The sequence below is a fragment of the Geotrypetes seraphini genome, chromosome 19 (genome assembly GCF_902459505.1).
Source record: "Geotrypetes seraphini chromosome 19, aGeoSer1.1, whole genome shotgun sequence".
NCBI classification, from domain to species: domain Eukaryota; kingdom Metazoa; phylum Chordata; class Amphibia; order Gymnophiona; family Dermophiidae; genus Geotrypetes; species Geotrypetes seraphini.
Window position 1 is genome coordinate 39,588,110 of NC_047102.1, and position 19,619 is coordinate 39,607,728.

The window sequence follows — 19,619 nt, forward strand, 5'->3', positions numbered from 1 at the left end:
CCAGGTGTGGTCTCACCATGGATCTATACAATGGCATAATGACTTCAGGCTTACGGCTGACGAAACTCCTGCGTATGCAACCTATGATTTGCCTTGCTTTGGAGGAAGCTTGCTCCACTTGATTGGCAGCCTTCATGTCCTCACTGACGATCACCCCTAGGTCACGTTCTGCTTCAGATCTTGTTAGGATCTCGCCATTTAGGGTGTAAGTCTTGCATGGATTTTGGCTGCCCAGGTGCATGAATTTGCATTTTTTGGCATTGAAGCTGAGTTGCCAGGACCTAGACCAGCGCTCCAGTAGTAGTAGATCATGCATCATGTTGTCGGGCATTGAATTTTTGTCTGTTGTACTCTTGGCCACTACATTGCTTAGTTTGGCGTCATCAGCGAATAATGTTATTTTACCTCGGAGCCCTTCTACCAAGTCTCTTATGTAGATGTTGAACAGGATCGGGCCCAGGACGGAGCCCTGTGGCACTCCACTGATCACCTCCGTCGTTTCGGAGGGGGTGCCATTCACTACTACCCTATGAAGCCTACCCTCAAGCCAGTTCCCAATCCATTTCGTCAACGTGTCGCCCAATCCTATAGAATTCATCTTGCTCAGCAACCTGCGGTGTGGTACGCTATCGAATGCTTTGCTGAAGTCCAGGTATGCGATGTCCAGGGACTCCCCAACATCCATCTTTCTCGTCACCCAGTCAAAGAAGCCGATCAGGTTGGATTGGCAGGATCTCCCCTTAGTAAATCCATGTTGACGGGGATCACGTAGATTCTCCTCGTTCATGATCGTATCCAATTGGCGTTTGATTAGAGTTTCCATTAGTTTGCTCACTATTGATGTGAGACTCACCGGTCTGTAGTTTGCTGTCTCCATCTTGGAGCCTTTCTTATGAAGTGGAATGACGTTAGCCATTTTCCAGTCCAACGGGACGTTACCTGTACTAAGGGAGAGATTGAAGAGCGCGGATAGCGGTTCCGCCAAGACATCACACAACTCCCTGAGCACCCTGGGGTGTAGGTTGTCAGGCCCCATTGCCTTGTTAACCATAAGACCATACTTTGAATTTTCTGCTTTCAAACTTCTAGTTCAATCATTTTTATTTATAATTGTTACATACATAATTAGGTACATCAAAAAATATTTAGAAAAAAATAAATTAAAATACAACTGTATCACTAATCTAGTCCACATTAATGGGGCTGACTGGCACCTAACACAAAGATAAAAAGAACAATTAAATATATCAAAAAAGTTATTGATAAGAATTTTATTAAAATGGGTATTGCTAGTGAGTCTTCTTGATTACTGTAATATAGTTTATTTAACATGTACTAAGAAAGAGATGGCTAGACTTAGATTAATTCAGAACATAAGCAGTGCCTCTGCTGGGTCAGACCAGAGGTCCATCGTGCCCAGCAGTCCGCTCACGCGGCGGCCCATCAGGGAGTAAGATTGATCTATGGTCTGAAGAAGTGACACCATTCTATCGCGAGTCACATTGGCTCCTGATGGAGGCTTGTGAACTGTTTATGTTGGGTAGTCTTTGCTATAAAGATGTGAATGGCATTGCTCCATTCTACATAACTGATAGATTTCTTATAGCATTTTACAAATACAGTAGAAGATCTCACGCCCTGTTCATTTTTCCATCGGTTCAAGGTTGTAAAAGTAAGAAATTCTTGGATCATACAGTAGCATTTTAGGCAGCTTCCTATGATAAAGAATTTTGGACCGCTGTTACGTAGAGCTCGTTCCTACAAATACTTTAGAACCCAGTTTAAACCTACCTTTTCTCAAAGTATTTGGTCAAATAGTTCTAGGAGTCTTCTATGTTATTTTATTAATTTTTTTGTTAACCGCATTGAACTTCTGGTTACGTAGTCTATAAGCACGAAGTTATGTTATTTTATGGAACTGTGGGGTCCAGGAAAGTTGCCCCGTTTGTCCCCCTCCCAATGCCAGCCCTGCCTATAGGATGTAGTGGTAGTGTCTGACATGCTAGTCAAAGAGTGAGTCATTTTCAAGGCACTTCCACAAATAATAAAGCAACAGTTTGACTTCAGTTCTGTTAAAAGGTACCTATTTGGAGCCTACTCTAAAAGGAAAACAGGCACCTACTTTTCCTTTCAGCAGTGTTTCTCAACTCGGTCCTGGAGTACCCCCCTTGCCAGTCATGTTTTCAGGATATCCACAATGAATATGTATGAAAGAAATTTGCATATTGTATGCAAATCAAGTTTATGCATATTCATTGTGGATATCCTGAAAATCTGACCAGTGAGGGGGTCCTCCAGGCCTGAGTTGAGAAACACTGCCTTACAGAATACTAGCATGCCTGGATATATATATACACATATGTGTTCAGAGCTAGTGGACAATTTCCTGGATGAAAAATCCATAGTCTGTTATTGAGAAAGACATGGGGGAAGCCTCTGCTTGCCCTGGATTGGAATGTTGCTACTCTTTTGGATTCTAGAACCTTGTTACTCTTTTGGATTTTAGAGCCTTGTTATTCTTTGAGATTCTGTATGGAATGTTGCTACTCTGGGGATTCCACATGGAATGTTGCTACTCTTTTGGATTCTAGAACCTTGTTACTCTCTGGGATTCCGGAATGTTGCTATTCTTTGAGTTTTGGCCAGGTACTAATGATCTAGATTGGCCACCGTGAGAACGGGCTACTGGGTTTGATGGACCATTTGTCTGACCCAGTAAGGCTATTCTTATATTCTGCATCCCCAACCCTATATGTCATGTCTGTCTGTCCAATGTAGATTGTCTGTAAATGTCAAAATGTACAACGCTGCATATGCCTTTCAGTGCCATATAAATGATAAGTAGAAGTAGTGGAGTCTACTGTACTTACAATTCAGAGTCATTTTCCTATGCATTTTCTATAATGTCATATTTTGTTTACATAGGAACAAAATACTACTACTACTATTATTATTATTAATTATTTCTATAGCGCTACCACATGCAGTGCTGCACAGAGTCACAAAGAAGAAAAAAACAGTCCCTACTTGAAAGAGCTTACAATCTAAACAGTCAAGACAGACAAACAAGATGTCATGGATACAATGAAGAGGAACAGTTAATCAGCTGGCTGGGTTGGAGGGCAGAGAGGAGTACAGGACAATCAAGCCATTGTGACATCACTGAGGAGGTTGGCTCTTATTGGTGGAAGAGCCATTATGACATCAGAAACTCAGCTCTGCTTCCCAAAGACAAACAGGATGTCATGGATACAGTTAAGGGGAAGGGTTAATCAGCTGGGCAGAGGAGTAGGGTTAAGGATTGAAGGCTGAAAAAGGTAGGTTTTCAGTCTGCTTTTAAACAAGGGAAGGGGCTTGACGAACAACCTTGGGTAATTTATTCCAGGCATGGGGGCAAATAGATGAAAGAAACAAAGTCTGGAATTGGCAGTGGAGGAGAATTGCCGCTGCTGGGTCAGACCAGTGGTCCATCGTGCCCAGCAGTCCACTTGCGCGGCAGCGCTATTTGAGTCTAGCCTTACCTGCGTACGTTCTGATTCAGCAGGAACTTGTCTAACTTTGTCTTGAATCCCTGGAGGGTGTTTTCCCCTATAACAGCCTCCGGAAGAGCGTTCCAGTTTTCCACCAATCGATCCCCTTTTAACTTTAGAGAGTGCCCTCTCGTTCTCCCTACCTTGGAGAGGGTGAACAACCTGTCTCTATCTACTAAGTCTATTCCCTTCATTATCTTGAATGTTTCGATCATGTCCCCTCTCAGTCTCCTCTTTTCAAGGGAGAAGAGGCCCAGTTTCTCTAATCTCTCGCTGTACGGCAACTCCTCCAGTCCCTTAACCTTTTTAGTCGCTCTTCTCTGGACCCTTTCGAGTAGTATTGCGTCCTTCTTCATATACGGCAGGGGTATCAAAGTCCCTCCATGAAGGCCGCAATCCAGTCGAGTTTTCAGGATTTCCCCAATAAATATGCATGAGATCTATTGGCATACAATGAAAGCAGTGCATGCAAATAGATCTCATGAAAACTAATAGCATGGACTAAGCCACTTTTTAAATTCTCTTTCCACTTTTTATCACATTACATGGACTACCACATTTAACTTCTACGTTCATAAGTGAGAACACTGGAAAACATCTAAATTATGTTTTTCTATGTAGTTTGGGTTAAAAACAATATGAAATAACATGGAAAATGTCATTGATATTTATCATATTGTTTCAAACTAACAACTCCCTTTTTGAAATCCACCTTTTGGGAACAGTTCAACAACTGTCATATCTGAATAGCACCTGCTCTGCTTGTTTAACAAAGTGAGTAAAAGAAATACAATCATATGTGAAAGCCAAGACAGGAGCCTATGAAAAACTGTTTTGCATAGGCTAAAAACTATCCCTCTCGTCTACGAAACTGCGCTGGGGAGCCACGCTGAAATGCCTGCGCTGCTCCTGACGCTCATAGAGTTGCTATGAGCGTAGGGAGAAGCACGGCTCTCTGCTCTAGAAACTGCTAGCGCAATTTCGTTGAAGAGGGGGTATGTTTCAAATGGTCAAACTCCAAGTAAACAGGGTTCTTGCTTTCGCACGAATGTCTGAATGAGCTTTTGTTGGTATCCCGTAAAGTGAAGTGAGCGGGTATTCTGAAAGGCTTTGTCTGATGGTTTAGACCCTCAGCTCTACTGTAATTTACTGCTTGTCACAATTTAATTAAAATATTCTTCTTACACAGCACAGGAATCTGATATGCTTTGTTTGCATGAGATAATAGAACCATAAAAAATGCAAAATTATATAAAAATCTGTCTCACAGTTCATAAGAACTTAAGAATAGCCTTACTGGCTCAGACCAATGGTCCATCAAGCGCAGTAGCCCGTTCTCACGGTGGCCAATCCAGGTCACTAGTGCCTGGCCAAAACTCAAAGAATAGCAACATTCCGGAATCCCAGAGAGTAACAAGATTCTAGAATCCAAAAGAGTAGCAACATTCCATGTGGAATCCCCAGAGTAGCAACATTCCATACAGAATCTCAAAGAATAGCAAGATTCCAGAATCCCAGAGAGTAACAAGATTCTAGAATCCAAAAGAGTAGCTACATTCCATGCTACCAATCCAGGGCAAGCAGAGGCTTCCCCCATGTCTTTCTCAATAACAGACTTTGGACTTTTCCGTCAGGAACTTGTCCAAACCTTTCTTAAAACCAGATACGCTATCCGCTCTTACCAGATTTTGAAAAGCTGTCTGGAAGCCTGGATTTGTCCTCTTTTTAGCGGACATGTCCGGGCGTCCAAACGGATTTTCAAAATCCGGCACTTGGTCCAGGTTTTAAAAAGCTTGCAGCTGGGAGGAAATCTGTGTATGTGCGAATGCAACATAGTGATGTCACATGTATCCAGTGTTCCCTCTAAGCGGGCGGGTGTTGTGAGCAAACTTTTTTCACTGTGAGCTAAAAATATCGGGCGCCAGCAAGTTATGAGCCAAATAAATATGTTGTCAAAGTTGCTGATACATGAGGACGAGGTATTCAAAGGAATTTTAGGCCTACACGCTAAATTAAATAACGTTAAATGATATTTTTAAGAACACAAAACAACGCATTAATTCTTGAAAGTACAAAATTCTTTATTTATTTATTTTTTTTTAACCAGAAAAACTCAAATTTATTTTAAAACAGTCTACAGAAATTGTAGGGATGAAATGATATCTTAATAAATGTTTTACAACAAATGTAGTTATGTCTGTTACATCCATATGTGTAAACTGTAAATTAAAAACAGTCCAGAAGACAATATGTTTGATGCTTTCAATTTCTAGACAATCTATCAATTCCAGCTTCTACACAAAAGTATAAATACATTAAAACAAAATATTGAAAACCATTTTATTGGGCACAAAGTTTGCCTTCAGTGAGAAGAGTTCACTCAATATGTTGTAGAATAATTGTTGTGAAACTGGAATGGAATCAATTCTTCACTCAAGTTAGATATCATCAATATCTTCATCATCATCCCCAAGAAGAGGCGGTCGGAGCGTACGCGAGTCCGGCTGCCTCTCCTTGTTGGCGAGCTGAGCGGACCGTCGGGATCGACCCCCCGCACCCCCTAGGTACGCCTCTGCAAGTCTTGCCTTGCCCGGATTTGCCGCTCTCTTCCGGTGTTACTCCCCCCCCACCCGACTCTCCTCTCGCCGCCCTGCCATCTGCCGTACACCTCTTCCGATCGCCCCCCTCCCTGCTCGCACCCCCACCCCGATGTCCGATTCCTCCCCCAGCCTCCCCTTACCTTTGCGACGCGTTACATGGACTGCCAGCTCGCCTGCCTGCAAGCACGTGTGTGCGCTGTGACGAGAAACTTGTGTGCTGCGATGTAATATTTTGTGCGCCAGCGCAGCTTAGCGGGAACACTGCATGTATCCCACCTGCGCATGTGCAGATGCCCTCCCAATGCTGCTCCGAACAGGTGAATAGGTTGAGAGAGTGGGGCTGGGCTGGGCATAATGGGTGGGCCTAGGGGCATGGCCATGGGTCCAGATTTTACTTCCGTAAAATCTGGTAACCCTAGTTATAGTGAGATGTGTACCTGGGACTTTTTATGTGACGTTCATTGCAGTACTCCCTACAGCAGTGGTTTCAAACTTGGGGCCCCTGGGGCCACATGCGGCCCGCCAGGTATTATTTTGAGGCCCTCAGTATGTTTATCATAATCATAAAAGTAAAGTAAAACAATTTCTTGATCATCTGTCTCTTTAGCTATAAATGACAATATTATTATTAAGACTTAGCCAAAAGGAAAGATTTATAAACTATAAAGAGTTTTACCTCATGCAAAATTGTCATTTCTTTAATAAGACATTTAACTATTTTTTTCTGAGGCCCTCCGAGTACCTACAAATCCAAAATGTGGCTCTGCAAAGGATTTGAGGGCTGGGGCTGGGAACAGAAAGAAAGAAGCAAGGGCAAAGAGAGAAAACGGAAAAGGAGCAGAAAAAACTGGGGTTGATCCTGCCAGGTAAAGGGAGAAGGATCAAACCTGGGGAGGAGTTCAAGTTTAGGTGGGGAAAGAGAAAACTGAGGAGAGTGATTTGCTAGGGTTGGCTGAGCTTGAGGAGAGAGAAAGCTGGAAGGGGAGAGGAAGTTAAGTCATAGTTAGGTAGGTACCAAACCTTAATAAATAGTCCAAACTAAAGCACCCCACCCCCACCCCCACCCCCACACACTCTTTAGAGAAAGTACTGAAGGTCTATTACATTTAAGCAAAAAGCTATAGTTTATATTGTGGTGCATTTTATCCAATTTAGGGTTTTCTCATGTGTAATTGCTTACACGCTCATATTTACTTCATCGGTTGCCAACCATGGCAGGATTAACCAATAGGCCAAGTAGGCACGTGCCTAGGGCCCGGAATGATCAGGGGGGCCCGATGAAGGAGGGCATCAACATGGTTTTTTCCAAATGGCGATGGGTCCCTCCAGCATCGATCGGCAACGCAGGTCCCCCCGATCGGCAACGCGGGCCCTACCCCAATCAGCAACACAGCCCCCCCCCCCCCATCGACAGAAAGTAAGACATGCAAGCAACGTGGGTAAGAAAGGCAACGGGAACTGTAATTGTGCTGCTTGCCCAAAGCTTCCCTGGGTGCATGATGGGGTAGGGCAGGGCGGGGGAGGTGGCCCAGTGTACTTGTAGTCTCGCACTGTATTTTCACTGTATAAATATCTCCGCTGTGTATGTTCAGTCCCCTGCATTGTAAACTGCTCCCAACTGCATAGTACATCCCCTCACATTGTATCTTCGCAGTAAATGGACAGTCTCTTACATTGTAAACCGCTCTGAACTGTTTGTGGTATTGCGGTAATAAAAAATAAAGTTATTATTATTATTATTGTGTGCCTAGGGGCCCTCGACGAATTAATCCTGCCCTGTTGCCAATCACCTACTTATTATACTCAAGCTATTTATAAAAATTCTAAACCATTTTACTGAACAATATCTATTTTAATGCCACACAGGCTTTCCCCAAAGTTTCAAACGTTATAGGGCAGAATACAGTACTGGGATTTAAGAGAGGATTGGACATTTTTCTGCTGGAAAAGGGAATAGAAGGGTATAAATAGAGGATTACTGCTCAGGTCCTGGACCTTTTGGGCCGCCGCGTGAGCGACTGCTGGGCAAGATGGACCTCAGGTCTGACCCAGCAGAGGCATTGCTTATGTTCTTATTGTTTTACAAAAAATTTTACATTTTTGGTGCAGAACTCCTGGTGTAACATAAGGGCATAAAACACATATAAATACATTAAACCATCACATGAAATCACAAATACTGTCACAAATGAGTATATAATCTTATATTATCTTAATCCCACCCCGCACATAACCCCTTCAAACCTAAACCAGGAGATACATTCTTAAATGGTGCCTTAAAATACCAACCCTCATTCTCCACACCCCACCCTCTCCCAGCAGCAACAACATATATAATATCCCACCAGAATTTAAGACTGCACAAAGTCCAAATTCCAATCCTTGCACTGATCTGTGAACACTTGGTGTGAAATCATACAAATTCAGATGTTTCCTGAACCCATTTACAGAGAGGGGCTGCATGAAGGGGCTTCTCCCTTCCACCTTAACTATTAGAAATGATCTTTGTCAGTATGGGAAATTTTTTTAAAATACACATGAATTTCTGGCAAATGAAAAATGTATAAACTGAAAGTGAGGGACCATAATCACACATTAGGTCATGCACGCACCTTAAAGAAACTTTGGCTTTAACAAGGATTAAATCAAAACAAATATTCCAGAGCGGTAGACATGCAGTGAGAAAATAGTCACTCTGTAAGTGTTTTTCAAAGCAGAAATCTGCAAGTGACTCCTGGGCTTACCTCTTGGTTATCCATGATGACAGATGTTACTGAAACTTTGCCATCCAGACGTCAGGATACACTGCCCCAGGAGGCAGCTCTATTTGTTCAGTATGATTTCCTGTGTCTACAAAGAGTAGTGCTAATGTTGAAGTCAGTGCAGGCAGCTTATTTAAATGACTCCAGTCAAATCCTGTAACCAATTGCTGCTCTGTTAGTTAAAAAAAAATATCTATAAGGACCTGGGGGGCTGAGAACCAGTGAAATCAGGTTCAAATTCCACTGCAGATCCTAAGAACCTCGGGCAAGTCATTCAATTAGAAAATGACACAGGAAAAGAACTTGTAGGGACGGGAAAATGAGTTCCTGTGGGGACGTGGGAAAATTTGTCCCCGTGTCATTCTCTACATTCAACCCCCCTCAAATGCAGTCTCTGTGTGGACAGGGAAAGACCTAGGCACCACAGCCAGTCGGGTTTTCCAGATATCCACAAGGAATATTATTTCAAGGTGCCTTTTGGCCTGCTGAACATGACTGAAGTTGGGTGCATGCCCAGCTACTGTCATAGAATCCACGCTGACTTAGCACGCACTATTTCTGCACCTAACTTTAGGAAAGCTATTGAGAATTTCCCCCTATGGACCAAATTCTGTTTATGGTGCCAAAAAATCGACACCGAAAAAATATGAGCGCCGAGAGCTATTCTGCAAATGGTGCTCCAAGTTGGGCGCCATTTAAAGAATAGTGCCTTGCACCAGGATCCGTGCTTAACTTTTATGCAGGCAGAATGATAGGCTTAAAATCGATAAATCCACGGAAGCAGATGGCATCCATCCGAGGGTAATCAAGGAACTGAAAGGGGCTATAGCTGAACTGTTCCAACTAATAGCCAATCTGTCGATCATATTGGGAAGGATTCCAAAAGACTGGAATGCGTGTCAAAGCAGCTCCTGATTGGTATAGCCCAACTTTACTACAGGAAGAAGCGGCCGGAGCAGACCGCGAGTGTTTTTTTTCACCTGCCGGTGCTTCAGCTGCCCTCTCCTGCCTCTCCAGCTGCAATCTCCTGCCTCCCCTGCCTTTTGACAGGCGAAAAACCGCATTTGCGTTTTTTTGAAATTCGCGGGAGTTCCTGGAATTTCAGGAGAGTACTGTACATCAAATTTTTAATAAACTTGAAACTTAAAGTATTCGTGAGAGAGATTTACATGCAATTGATTTACATGCAAATCTCTCATGAATATTCATTGTGGATATCCTGAAAACCTGACTGGCAGGGGTGCCTCCAGTTGGGAATCACTCACTGTCCTAGAGCACTTAAATGTAACTCATCTTTGAGGTGCTACTGAAAAAAAGGTGTGAGCTAAATCCAAATCTTTCCCCATTACCAGACTTGTTATTTTCTCTTCCCCTCCTCTTCTGTTTCTTCATTGTCTGGCCTACAGAATTACGTCGGGCAGAAGGAAAGACCCTCCTAATTCTATGTAAATATCAGTGGAGGTAGGGCTGAATACAGATCCACTATTGAGGTTTCTGGGCCATATCAAAGGAGACTGAATAAGGCAGACAAATAGTTTTACGTTCCACACCTGTTATACTGAGGTCAAATTTCAAAGCAACTTCTACAGACATAAAGAGGTTCATTTACAGTATAACAATATGTAATAACATCATTATCCTGTATTACTGGCCACAAGCCCATTTTATGTAGTGAGCCCTGTGGCAAATAATGCACATTAATGGCGCCGACATGCATTCTTAGTAAATGACTTGAATTCTTTGATTCCTCAAACTCAGTCGTATCATGCCTTTAGAAAGTTGTTGAAAACCTATTTGTTTGATAAGTTTGTATCATGATTATTTTCTTAACCTGTTTACATGTATGCTTCACTGATTGTGCAGTTCTTCCTGATAACCGCCCAGAACTAATGGTTGGGCGGTATACAAGAATAAAATTTATTATTATTATTACCTGCTTAAATGGTTCTCTGAAAATTGCCCTCCCTCAGTGTAACTAAAAGTCGAGCACACATTCTTTAACCATATTGAAATGAAGTATTCCCATGGACCTGCTCGTTTGTATGTTGCATTTTCAAATCCACATGCACACTGTTTAGACAAAATTCTACCTGCAGAACTTGCACCCTTGTGCCATAAGAACATAAGCCGTGCCTCTGCTGGGTCAGACCTGAGGTCCATCATGCCCAGCAGTCCGGTCACGTGGCGGCCCATCAGGTCCAGGACCTGTATAGTAGCCCTCTATCTATACCCTTCTATCCCCTTTTCCTTCAGAAAATTGTCCAATCCCTTCTTGAACTCCAGTACCGTACCCTGTCCTATCACTCCTCTGGAAGCGCGTTCCAATTGTCCACCACCCATTGGGTGAAGAACTTCCTAGCATTGGTTCTGAATCTGTCCCCTTTCAATTTTTCTGAATGCTCTCTTGTTCCTGTAGTTGTCGAAAGTTTGAAGAATCTGTCCCTCTCCACTTTCTCTATGCCCTTCGTGATCTTGTAAGTTTCTATCATATCCCTTCTAAGTCTCCGCTTCTCCAGCAAAAAAAGCCCCCGTCTCTCTAATCTTTCCTTTTGAAAATTGGTACAAAGTTCCTATGTAAAAAGGGTATGCAAACATTGCATTCAGTGTAGGTCATATGACCCCAGTGGCGTAGCAAGGGTAAGAGGTGCCTGGGGTGGTGATGCCCCCAGGCTGTACCCTCCTCTCCACCCTCCCTCACCTCTCATGCCCTTCCTTCCCCCCATACCTCTTTAAATATTTGCCAGCTTCTCTGGCCTGCTGTTTGCACTGGTGTTGGCTTTCCCTCTGATGTCACTTCCTGGCCCCATGACCTGGAAGTGATTTCAGAGGGAGTCAGAGTAGTCGCTTGCGCTGGTGAAGATTTTAAGAGGTATGGGGGGGGGGGGGGAAGCAAGGAAGGCATGAGTGTGAGTATGAGTGTAGCATGGGGGTTGGAGAGGTGTCGGCGCCCCCACCAAGATGGTGCCTGGGATGGTCCACCTCCCCTTACTACGCCACTGTATGACCCTCATAATCTCTTGCAGCTAACAGAGTGGAAGAGTAGCTTAGTGACTAGTACAGTGGTCCGAGAGCCAAGAACACTAGTGTTCATATCCCACTAATGTTCCTTATCACCTTGACCAAAGTTCTTGGTCCTCTAGTGTCTCAGAGCTATATTTCCAGCACTTCTGCAGTGAGCAGAATTAGGGTTGGAAATTCAACGCCAGGGCCACATCCAGGTACTGGCATTGAATAATGCACCCAAACAGAGACTCTACCTTGTCAAGGTAGAGATACAAAGAAAACAGAGAAGGCGATATCAATGACCTGAAACATTGTCAAACATAGAACCTTGTTTCTGCCAATTGGCACGTAGTGAAATAAGATAACACTCTTTTCAGCTACAGTGGCAAAATAATGGTCAGAATTTAGGATGTTGGTTGGTTGGGCTGAGAACTTTTCAGCACCCCCTCGCACACATTTTTTGATCCAGTTTTCCTTATGATTTCTCTCCTGTGGATTGTTTTCCCCCTTTTTTAGTAACTGACTTTTCAATTAATGGCACTGATTAAGCCAAAGAGAATAATTAAGTTAGGTGCCTAGATCAGCAAGGTGTGCCAATCTAGGTGCCTAACTCGAGACACCATTGCTCTTCTGCCGTTTCTCTGCCCCCCAGAAACTCCCACATGCGATTTCATTGGCATACATACAAGTGTACTCAGCCATGCAGTTTTGTAAGAGCCATTTCTCACATGTAAAACATTTTAGACATGGAAAACACTTTATTAAATTACCCCATTAGCTCTATTGACATTATTGTGGAGTTGTTTTGATATTGCACCCAAAAATTGGATAATTTGTTTTAAACCTAATCATTGACAGCACATGACTGCCATCTACTGGGCAGATGTCTTTTGTACACCTGAAGCAGGCTTTTAAGCCAAAACATGGACCCTATTGGGTCTGCGATCAATGATTGATTTAAAGACTGTTTTATTGACTTTTTTTGTAAATATTTTTATTTAGAAATTTGTATACAAGATAAAAGATACAATACTCTAAAAACAAGTACAACCATAAACCAAAACTCAATTGACTCTCTCCTTTCCTTTTCTTCCCTCGACTTCCTTCTTAATTTATTTTCTGCATCTGTCTAGATTAAATTCTCATTACCCTGTCCTCAATTTCCCTTTTCACTGTGTCTACCTGCATCTTGCCGCTTTTCCCCCTCACCCCTCCACTATTTCACTAACTCTATCCTCTTCCCCCCTTTGTCTACTTCCATCCAGCATCTGCCCCCACTCTCCTCCAACGTCCGCCCTTTCTCTCTCCTTCCATCAGCATCTCGCCCAGCAGCACCCTTCCATATCAGTCTCCTGCGCCCTTCTGACTCTACCCCAATACCATCGAATATCTTGCCCCCTCACCTTCCCACCGCTGCCCTATGCTTTCCTAGAGCAGCAGCAGCGGCTGTAAACGTACAGGCAGTCCGCGCGGGACCTCGCTGCGCTTCCCCCCGACGTCACTTCCTTGTTCCGGAACAGAGCCGGCAACCGCGGGGAGGCGCAGCGAGGTCCCGCAATGCCTGGCTTCAGGAGAGCAGCAGGGGCGGTGACGTAGGGCGGGCGGACCGCCCCTCCCTCGCTACGCCACCAATGGGGTGTCCTGCATTCCAGCTGCGCTGTCCCGAGGGAATTACTGCATAGCCTCCTGCAAACCAACGCATGGTTTCAAAAATCCCGCCCCCTCCGTCGTCGCTGGACTCTCCCTGGCAGCCGTGTGGACAAAAACAAAAAGTCCGTAACAAACGCGATTTCGAAACAGCAAAGCCAACTTTCCGCTTCCGCGAGAGCGACTTCGCATTGGGAAAATCTGCTTCTTTGCAGTTCACGCGCGAAAATAACCGCCCCGCCCTCCCACCCCCGCGAAAAAACCGCGTGACTAATCGGCCGTCGCGTGCAGCCCGCGCGCCTTCCCTTTCTGGGCTGAGAGCGCCCCGGCACTGCAAGGGTTAAGAGAAGCGAGTTCGGGACGCTCGATGGCTGGGTGCAGAGCGCGAGCCTTCCCGGGGTTTGTGCGAGGTAGGAAGAAGCTGGTGCTGGAAACGAGAAACGGGCTGTCGGAGGAATTCGCTATTGTTTTGGGGGCTCAGTTCTGCTGACGTAGGCTGTGCCTTATTTTGCACATGTTTTCAGGAAACGTGTGCATCCGTAACCATTTTTAGGAGTGACAGAAGGCGAGGAAACTAGTGTGACATGTGCTGGCAGCTCCAGCGAGATTGCTACAAAGGGCGTTGAGCCATAGGAAGGCCCTATCAGTGGTGACTGTTAAGTAGGCATGTCCTGCTGGCAAAATTTATTCTGAAACTCCCCCCCCCCCCTCTTAAAAAAAATGACAATTTTGGCCTGTCCATCCTACTTGTTAGAAACAAATTGTCTTCTTATGCTGTGTCTTGTGGTCCAGAGAACTTTCCCACACCACCTGATGGCTACTTGGGGCTAATTTATGTGATGGTAAAAGTATGTATTGCAGGACCTGTTTTTAGCCATTTTTTGCAAAAGGCAATTGAATCTGATGTTAAACATGCTGGGGCCCAGGGTAGAAATTGGCAGCCCCCCCAAAAAAAACCAAACAAACAAAAAACCCCTCAACACAACTCGGTACGAGATTGTGGTACATTTTGATTAGGGCCAGCTCTCTGGAACAGAATATGTAACAAAGCCTCTTTAACTAAATTTAAAGTATAGCTCAGAATTTATTTCTTAACCCTTTCAGGACCATAAGGATCGTAGGCCAATTTTTGTGGTTTTGATGACATTTTTATGGTAAAAAGGGCTTGCAGATGCCAAAAAATTGATTTTTTTTGTGAAATATCATTATTTTTATTTAAAAAAATCACACTTCTGGCTTATGGACAGTGTGGCAAGTGAATCTTCTCGTCAATCTGGCAACGACGCTAATGAATGAATGTCGGAACCAGTTTGTTTACATAAAGGCTGTATCATATGGAATCCGTACATATCAAATTTAGAACTGTAGACTATCCCAATCAAAATTGATAGGATTTTAAAGTTATGGGACAAATAGGTCCCTTGGTCCTGAAAGGGTTAAAGATGGCTTTCAATCTTCCTGATCAATAATCTAGAATGCTATAGGGCAGTGTTCTTCAACCATTGCTGGTCCACAGAAATGTCCTGCTGGTCCACAGGGCCAGCATGTGCATCAGGCCCAAAACAATGTTCTTCAGCCACTGGTCCACGGTGTGATCGATGCGCCATTATCTTCGAGCCAGCGCCCTCTTCCTAACTGATTCAGTGCACAAAGCCACGGGCATCCTGCGCCTGAACCAGAAGCCTTCTCTCTGACGTTGCAACTTCCAGATGAGGCACGGGACGTGCAAGGTGCAATTAGTACTATTATGGGGGTGGGGTCTGGGGTGGAGATTGGGTAGAGATGGGCGGGGTCTGGCCCACGACTTAGCCCAGTGTTCTTCAACCGCCGGTCCACAGACCGATGCCGGTCCACAGATTAATTCTTTTATTTCTGCCAGTCCATAAGTGTAAAAAGGTTGAGAAACACTGCTATAGGGGATTACGGTTTTTTTTCTTTTCTTTATTAATGATCAATATCTTAAGTTTTTACACTAGGTATGCTTTTTGTTTTGTTATTTTGTTGTGTGGATATTTCTTTCCTATGAAAGTTTTGGCAGTCCTTTGTTTTAATTTAATTGTAAACTGATATAGTATAGTAAATCTTTTAATAGACATATCAGTAGGCTGTATCTCTTACAGATGTAGGCTGGGAGGGGGGGGGGGGTTTGTCTCTTCTAACAGGAGTCGAGGACAACTGCCCTATTTGCACTTTCCCTCCCTCCTTGTTGAATATGAACAGTGTAAATTATTCTGGAACTCCCTGCTTCAAAAAGCCTGTAAGAAGCAGAAGGGATAAATAAGGCTTACTTCACATAACTTGATTGCATGTTTCACCAACAGCTTGATTGTGTATTTTGCTACCAATATGTTAAAAAAATAAACAAACTCATCTCCTTTATGTGACAACTGACAGCCAAGCCTCTGATGATCCTCTCAAATAGCACCCTCAGCTAAAAACTTTCACCAAAAACCATTTTTCAATTTCTAGTTAAAAGTCCTAGTAGCAGCTTTCAGTGTACACAGCCCCCCCCCCTGATTCACGGTTATCCCAATTGCAAATTTGGTTATTTGTGATTTTTTTTTTTTTTTTGCCTTGATTTTTAATTGAGAAACGCTGCCCCGGATACCCCCCCAGATCTTACCTGGTGGTCTAGCAGCGACATGGGTTAGGAGCAATCTTCCTACGCTCCTGCCCTGTGCAGAGCCATGCTGTGCATCCGTGCTGTGAATTCCTGTGGTCTCACGAGACTACAAAGGGAGTTTCCGTTGTAGTCTCCTGAGACCACGAGCACTCGCAGCATGGTTCTGCATGGAGCACGAGCGTAGGAAGATTGCTCCTGCCCCGCGTGGCCACTAGACCATCAGGTAAGGTCGGGGACGCAGGAGAGAAACAGGGGTGGGTCAGAGCCAGCCCAAAAAATTATTTACGATTTTCTCTTTTCGCGTGTCGGTTCTGTCCCTAACCCCCGCAAATATTAAGGGTCTGCTGTAATTGTAAAGTCAAATAATTCTTCAGACCCGGGTTGTATGACCATGTATACACTAGTGCTGCCCGATTTCCGATTCGAATCGATTCACCGATTCACTTTGGGTGAATCGATTCGAATCGATGTGTATTTTAAAATAATTGGCCTCTCCGATTCAGGGCACAACCCTCCTCTGAGGAAGAAGGAAGTTGCATCTTCGGAGGTGGGACGGCCAATTCTATCAATAATGAAACATTGTAATTGATTGAAATTGTCCCATATTCATACAATGTAACACAAGAGTTGCCTCTGTCTTTTGTCTTTTTTAAGATTAGATCTGTGTAGATTTTTGACAAGGACACTTAATGTAGATCACAGATTACAATTGCTAAAGTGTCTAAGATTGTAAATCTTCTTATCCACAGGATTAATAAAATCCTTGGTCTCCAAAATCACACCACAATTTTTACTGAAATCACATCTAAAGTGACATCCAACATCTTCCTGCTTTTATTATTTGGATATCATTCATTCAATTTTCTATACCGTTCTCCCAAGAGAGCTCAGAATTTATTCCCTGTCTGTCCTGGTGGGCTCACAGTCTGTGTACCCAGGGATATCAGATGGACTTAAAATCTTTTTCAGATTTTTACTTCTGGAATATGTGGTCCTAAGATTCGTATCCTTGAAAACATGTAGCTTGATGATAGACCAATGTTTTTTTATGATCTTATTAATCATAGGACTAGCATGTGTGTATTGAGAAATGAAATTGACAATAGAAGACTCATTAGAATGTTTTTGTCTAGGCAAAAGAAGATGTTCCCGGTGATTGCATTTTGCTCTAATGTATGCCTGTTTAAGAATGTGGGAACTAAGTAATCAAGGTAATTTACCTTATCTTTTCAGTTTGTAAACTTCCATTTCCTAGCTCTATTGCCAAAATTACTAATAAAATTGATTAAAAAAAAGAATGTGGGAACTATAATCTCTGTCAGATAGATCCTTATATAGATATTTAGATTGTCACTTAAATTGTGATTTTGTTTTTTTTTTTTTAACTACAAATCTTCCTAAAATGTAAGAATTGAGAATGAGGTAAATCCTGCTTTAAATTTGATGGGTGACAACTGGTAGATTCCTGTTCCCATCAGTAGATTAAAAAAAACAACCCCAAAACCTTAGTACTGAACCCTGATTCATCTTGTTTCACAATCACATCAAGGAAAGCAATCTCATGGAAGGAACGATGGTAAGTGAATTGAATATTTTCATCACAGGTGTTCAACCAACTGCAAAAAAGTTTAAATTCATCCATAGTGCCCCTCCATAACATGAATATATTGTTGATATATCTGTGCCAGGTAATGATCTTATCAGAAAAATGAGAATGTTGAATCCAAGTCTCGCAAGTTGGATCATCATTGGTGGCCGCCATGTTTATAACTTTGTGAACCTAATATTGTTGCACTCTGAAGCAGTATTTTGCATACGAAACATGCATGTTGCCATTGGCGCATTCCTGCTCTTGGCATAAGCTGGTCTTTACCAGGGCTTTAAAGATAAGTCTAATTTAAACTCTCTATACAAGCTACTAAGTTTCTATGTAAATTATTTAAATAAGTATTAAAACAATAAGATTTGCTACATGAGTTCATGAGCCGATGAAGAAGTGTAGCGGCTCATAGCTCCATGAGTTTGGTGTCTTGTATACCTGGAGTATTACTTCTGATGGCTCTTTAGTACTGAAGTTTCAACATTATGATGATGATTTGAATCACAATATTTGGTCCAGGAAAATGTGATTTTTAAATATTTCTGGTTTGGATATATGATTGGAGATTTTTGACACGCCTATAAATAACATGTAGCAATACATCCAAGTTAATAACATGTTGGTATATAAATTTGTAACTTAGGGTTCCTTTTACTAAGGTGGACAGCGTACGCCAAGTGTTAAAATGGTATAAAGAGGGCTTCTTTGCATTTTTCTTCGCTAATCCCTTAGCACAGTGGTTCTTAAACTTTGTCTTGGGGGACTCCCAGCAAATCAGATTTTCAAGATATCCCTAAGGAATAGGCATGAGTGAGAAATTTGCATGCCTACTATCTACTTTATAGGGCAGGCAGATCTTGCCCATGCCTATTCATTAGGGATATCTTGAAAACTTGACTAGCTGGGGGTTCCCCAGGACAGGTTTAAGAACCACTGCTATTTTTGGCCTTGAAGTTTTTGTTTTTAAAATTTTGGGGTCCTTTTAACTAAGCTGCAGTAAAAATAGGCCTTGGTGTGCTCTTGTATGTCTTTCCTGCACGCTAAGGCCTTTTTTTTTTTTTCACTATGGCCATAAGTCTGATTTTCTATTTTGTTAATTAACAGCCGTGCATTAATGTTGCCATTAGCATGTGGCCTTTTTTTTTTTAACATCATTGCGTGAGCCCTTAGCCTCCCTTATTTTGGAGGCGATAAGGACTCGTGGGCTAACCAGTTAATGCACAATAATGTAGATGCGCTAACTGGTTAGCGCAGGGAAAAAATGTACTTTTTTAGCACGCGATTGGCATAAACAGATTGCAGAGTCGCCATTTTTCTGTGCACTAAACCCATGTTTGGGCTTAATGTGCCTTAGTTAAAGAATCCCTTGCTTGTTTAACTGCAGCACATTTCAGGTGAGTACATTAACCCTTTCAGGACCAAGGGACATATTTGTCCCATAACTTTAAAATCCTATCAATTTTGATTGGGATAGTCTACAGTTCTAAATTTGATATGTACGGATTCCATATGATACTGCCTTTATGTAAACAAACTGGTTCCGACATTCATTCATTAGCGTCGTTGCCAGATTGACGAGAAGATTCACTTGCCACACTGTCCATAAGCCAGAAGTGTGATTTTTTTAAATAAAAATAATGATATTTCACAAAAAAAAATCAATTTTTTGGCATCTGCAAGCCCTTTTTACCATAAAAATGTCGTCAAAACCACAAAAATTGGCCTACGATCCTTATGGTCCTGAAAGGGTTAAACTGTTTGTTCTTTCTGTCCACAAATTGGCAGCTAGGAAGAATCATTTACAAGCTCATCTCACCTCCTATCAAAAGACTTTAATAGCCTGAGCCTATGACC

At 42.8% G+C, this 19,619-nt stretch overlaps 2 protein-coding genes across 9 annotated transcripts in view; one reads left to right on the forward strand and one right to left on the reverse strand.

Annotated features, from left to right (window-relative positions):
- TRPM5 (transient receptor potential cation channel subfamily M member 5) overlaps positions 1 to 8,976 on the reverse strand; it is a 116,194-nt gene extending 107,218 nt beyond the window's left edge. For all 3 annotated transcript variants that reach the window (XM_033928019.1, XM_033928018.1, XM_033928017.1), the window contains exon 1: positions 8,875 to 8,976. In XM_033928019.1, the coding sequence (XP_033783910.1) occupies positions 8,875 to 8,889 (15 nt within the window). In that variant the 5' untranslated portion in view covers positions 8,890 to 8,976. The remainder of the gene's footprint in view (positions 1 to 8,874) is intronic.
- A 4,561-nt stretch (positions 8,977 to 13,537) lies between these two features.
- Positions 13,538 to 19,619, forward strand: part of KCNQ1 (potassium voltage-gated channel subfamily Q member 1) — a 705,822-nt gene continuing 699,740 nt past the window's right edge. Inside the window, exons 1-2 of one of the 6 annotated variants that reach the window (XM_033928568.1) lie at positions 13,538 to 13,952; positions 17,299 to 17,376. The gene's annotated coding sequence lies outside the window, so the exon portion shown is untranslated. The remainder of the gene's footprint in view (positions 13,953 to 17,298; positions 17,377 to 19,619) is intronic. The other 5 variants (XM_033928567.1, XM_033928571.1, XM_033928565.1 and 2 more) reach the window with 5 other exon arrangements.